Source organism: Fopius arisanus, unplaced genomic scaffold, assembly GCF_000806365.1.
Source record: "Fopius arisanus strain USDA-PBARC FA_bdor unplaced genomic scaffold, ASM80636v1 scaffold00064, whole genome shotgun sequence".
Classification (NCBI taxonomy): Eukaryota; Metazoa; Arthropoda; class Insecta; order Hymenoptera; family Braconidae; genus Fopius; species Fopius arisanus.
Genome location: NW_011887803.1, coordinates 337882 through 340165, shown reverse-complemented (window position 1 = coordinate 340165; position 2284 = coordinate 337882). Strand labels below are relative to the sequence as shown.

The 2284-nt window shown below is 32.1% G+C and overlaps 1 protein-coding gene across 1 annotated transcript; it reads right to left on the bottom strand.

Annotated features, from left to right (window-relative positions):
• LOC105269050 (troponin C, isoform 1) lies at positions 1-665 on the bottom strand (the record flags this gene model as incomplete). The annotated part of the gene is given in 3 exon segments (XM_011309027.1): positions 1-103; positions 196-229; positions 306-665. Coding segments are annotated over 3 exon segments (140 nt in total), but the record flags the coding sequence as incomplete, so codon positions are not given.
• Positions 666-2284: the final 1619 nt, after the last annotated feature.

Sequence of the window (2284 nt, the reverse complement as noted above, 5' to 3'; positions counted from 1 at the left end):
GCCTCTGCTTCAACTCCCAGCATATCCAAAATAGTTTGAACCTCCGCTGTTTTAATCACTCCCTTTTTCTCCTTATCAAAAGTATCAAAAGCCATTTTCAACTCTAAAAATAATAAAACAAATTCCCAACATGACTTTATTATTTATTATTTATTTTCAACGACAGATAAAAATAAATGAAAATTTATCACGCACGTTTACGCTGATCTTTACTCAATTGTCCTGGCTCCTGTTAATTGTTCATAAAAATAATGTAATAATAATCATATTATCCACATCACTCAACAAATGCCACTGGAACTTACCATTTTACAAATGTAATAATAATTAATTAGTGAGTCAATAAATAAAAATTCTTCAACTATTCACGATCCACGATGAACCACTAGGTTGACTGTTAATGACTTTCCGATCGAATGAGAACGTTTAATTAGATACTTATCATTACACCAATCATCGATGCCATCTTGGCAACAGATTGCATTGTTTCTATTTAAATAAACAATTGTTTTTAATTATACACCCGTCCAGTGCGCATGGTGGCACGTCACATTCGAGATCAAAAGAGAAAGAAATAAATCTAGGTTGATTAATTAATAGATAGCAATATTTCATCTTATCTATCATCCATAATCATCTATTGTAATTGCTTTTATTTTCCTCATTACACATCTGTGTCATCCACTTTTATACTTGATTATATTTCTATACTCTTTTTAGTTTATAGTATTTTGGGATAAGTTATATCCATTAAACTTATCTAGCTCATTGCCAAAATCTTTTAACGATGCTGTAATTGGCCTCTGGTCAGACCTTAAAACATACTTTTAAATTGTTGGCCCAATCGGCTGATACATCGATACATGTGTCTAACATGATAAACATCTCACTCGTAAATTAACCACCACCAGACTTGTTAGTAAACTAAAAATAATCACCGCATGGACAACATATTTCAGCGAATCTATTCGCATGTACTCATATTTATTTCTAATTATCATTGCTCACGTGGTACTGCAAATGAATTCACTGTACCCAGTGCTTAGTCTATTTTTACATTTAAACTTCGTCTCTTCACCAATGAAATCTCGGTCAAATTTATGCACTGAATATAAAGTTCAGATATAAAGGAAAACGAGTGGAGAATTTATTTTTAATAATAATCGGTTGATATAAAATTAAAAATTATAAATCCAAATCTCATCGATTACAATTTTGATTTTTTTCATTCAGTAGTAAAAAATGGCTGGTATTCCTAAAAAAGAAAAAAAGACTCATCATAATTGTTTAATTCATTATTAACAATTGATTTTCCATTGTGCAATTATTCTTAATTACGAGGACATGAACTTTCTGGAATTATTCCTCGAAAACAAAAGGGCCGATCAATTCCATTTTTTTTTCCTATACTCATTCGTGCGGCGTCTACCTTATACAATTTTTATAAAAAAAACAATGGAGCCGTTGATTTTTAATAAATTTTAATCTCCGGCGCTTCATTTAAACCCGTGAAAAGTCAGCAAAAATTTCAAAAATTTCTATCTCAAGTTCAAAACGCAGGATTTCAACCAGAAAGTGATCATTCTGCAGCTGCTCTTTTCAACTATACCCCACAAAAATTTAAATAAAAACTGTCGAGTAAATATTTAGCACTTAAATTTTAAACGGGACGTTCAGCATTCCACGGTGGTAAAGGCGGTGGAAAATCGCCAATACCGATACAATACTGACCAACAAGGTCATCGTGACTACTGGTCATTTTTTTAACTGACTCATAGTAATTTTCTCGGAACATGATATTTCTCTGGGTTACTGGCGTTAAATATTCAGGCAGTGCGTTATCTTTCAATTTATTATCATCTTTACGACGCAATGCGCCTTTCGGTAAAATCATGGTGTTTATTTGTCCTTGTTTCACCATTATAACTCTAGGATTGCCTCTAATCATCTGTGGATTCTTTAGAACAACAACGAACGAGAGAACACCACCAACAATAAACGACAGACTTGTAATTGACATAACAATAATTATTGCTACTGGTTTATCCGACTTTGTTAACCAATTTTTTTTTAGACCCAATATCGGTGTCATGGCTAAACAATTCAAAGGTGAAAACCCTTCCCTGTAATCCAATAGACACAACGTGTATGCAAAATTTTCCTCTATGTTATATAAGATTATTGAATTATTAACGTTAATTAGGCATTTTATATTGGTGATGGTTTTATTAATATTTTTAAACCAAATCAGGGCGTGGGAATTACTCGAATTTTCCAAGTGCAC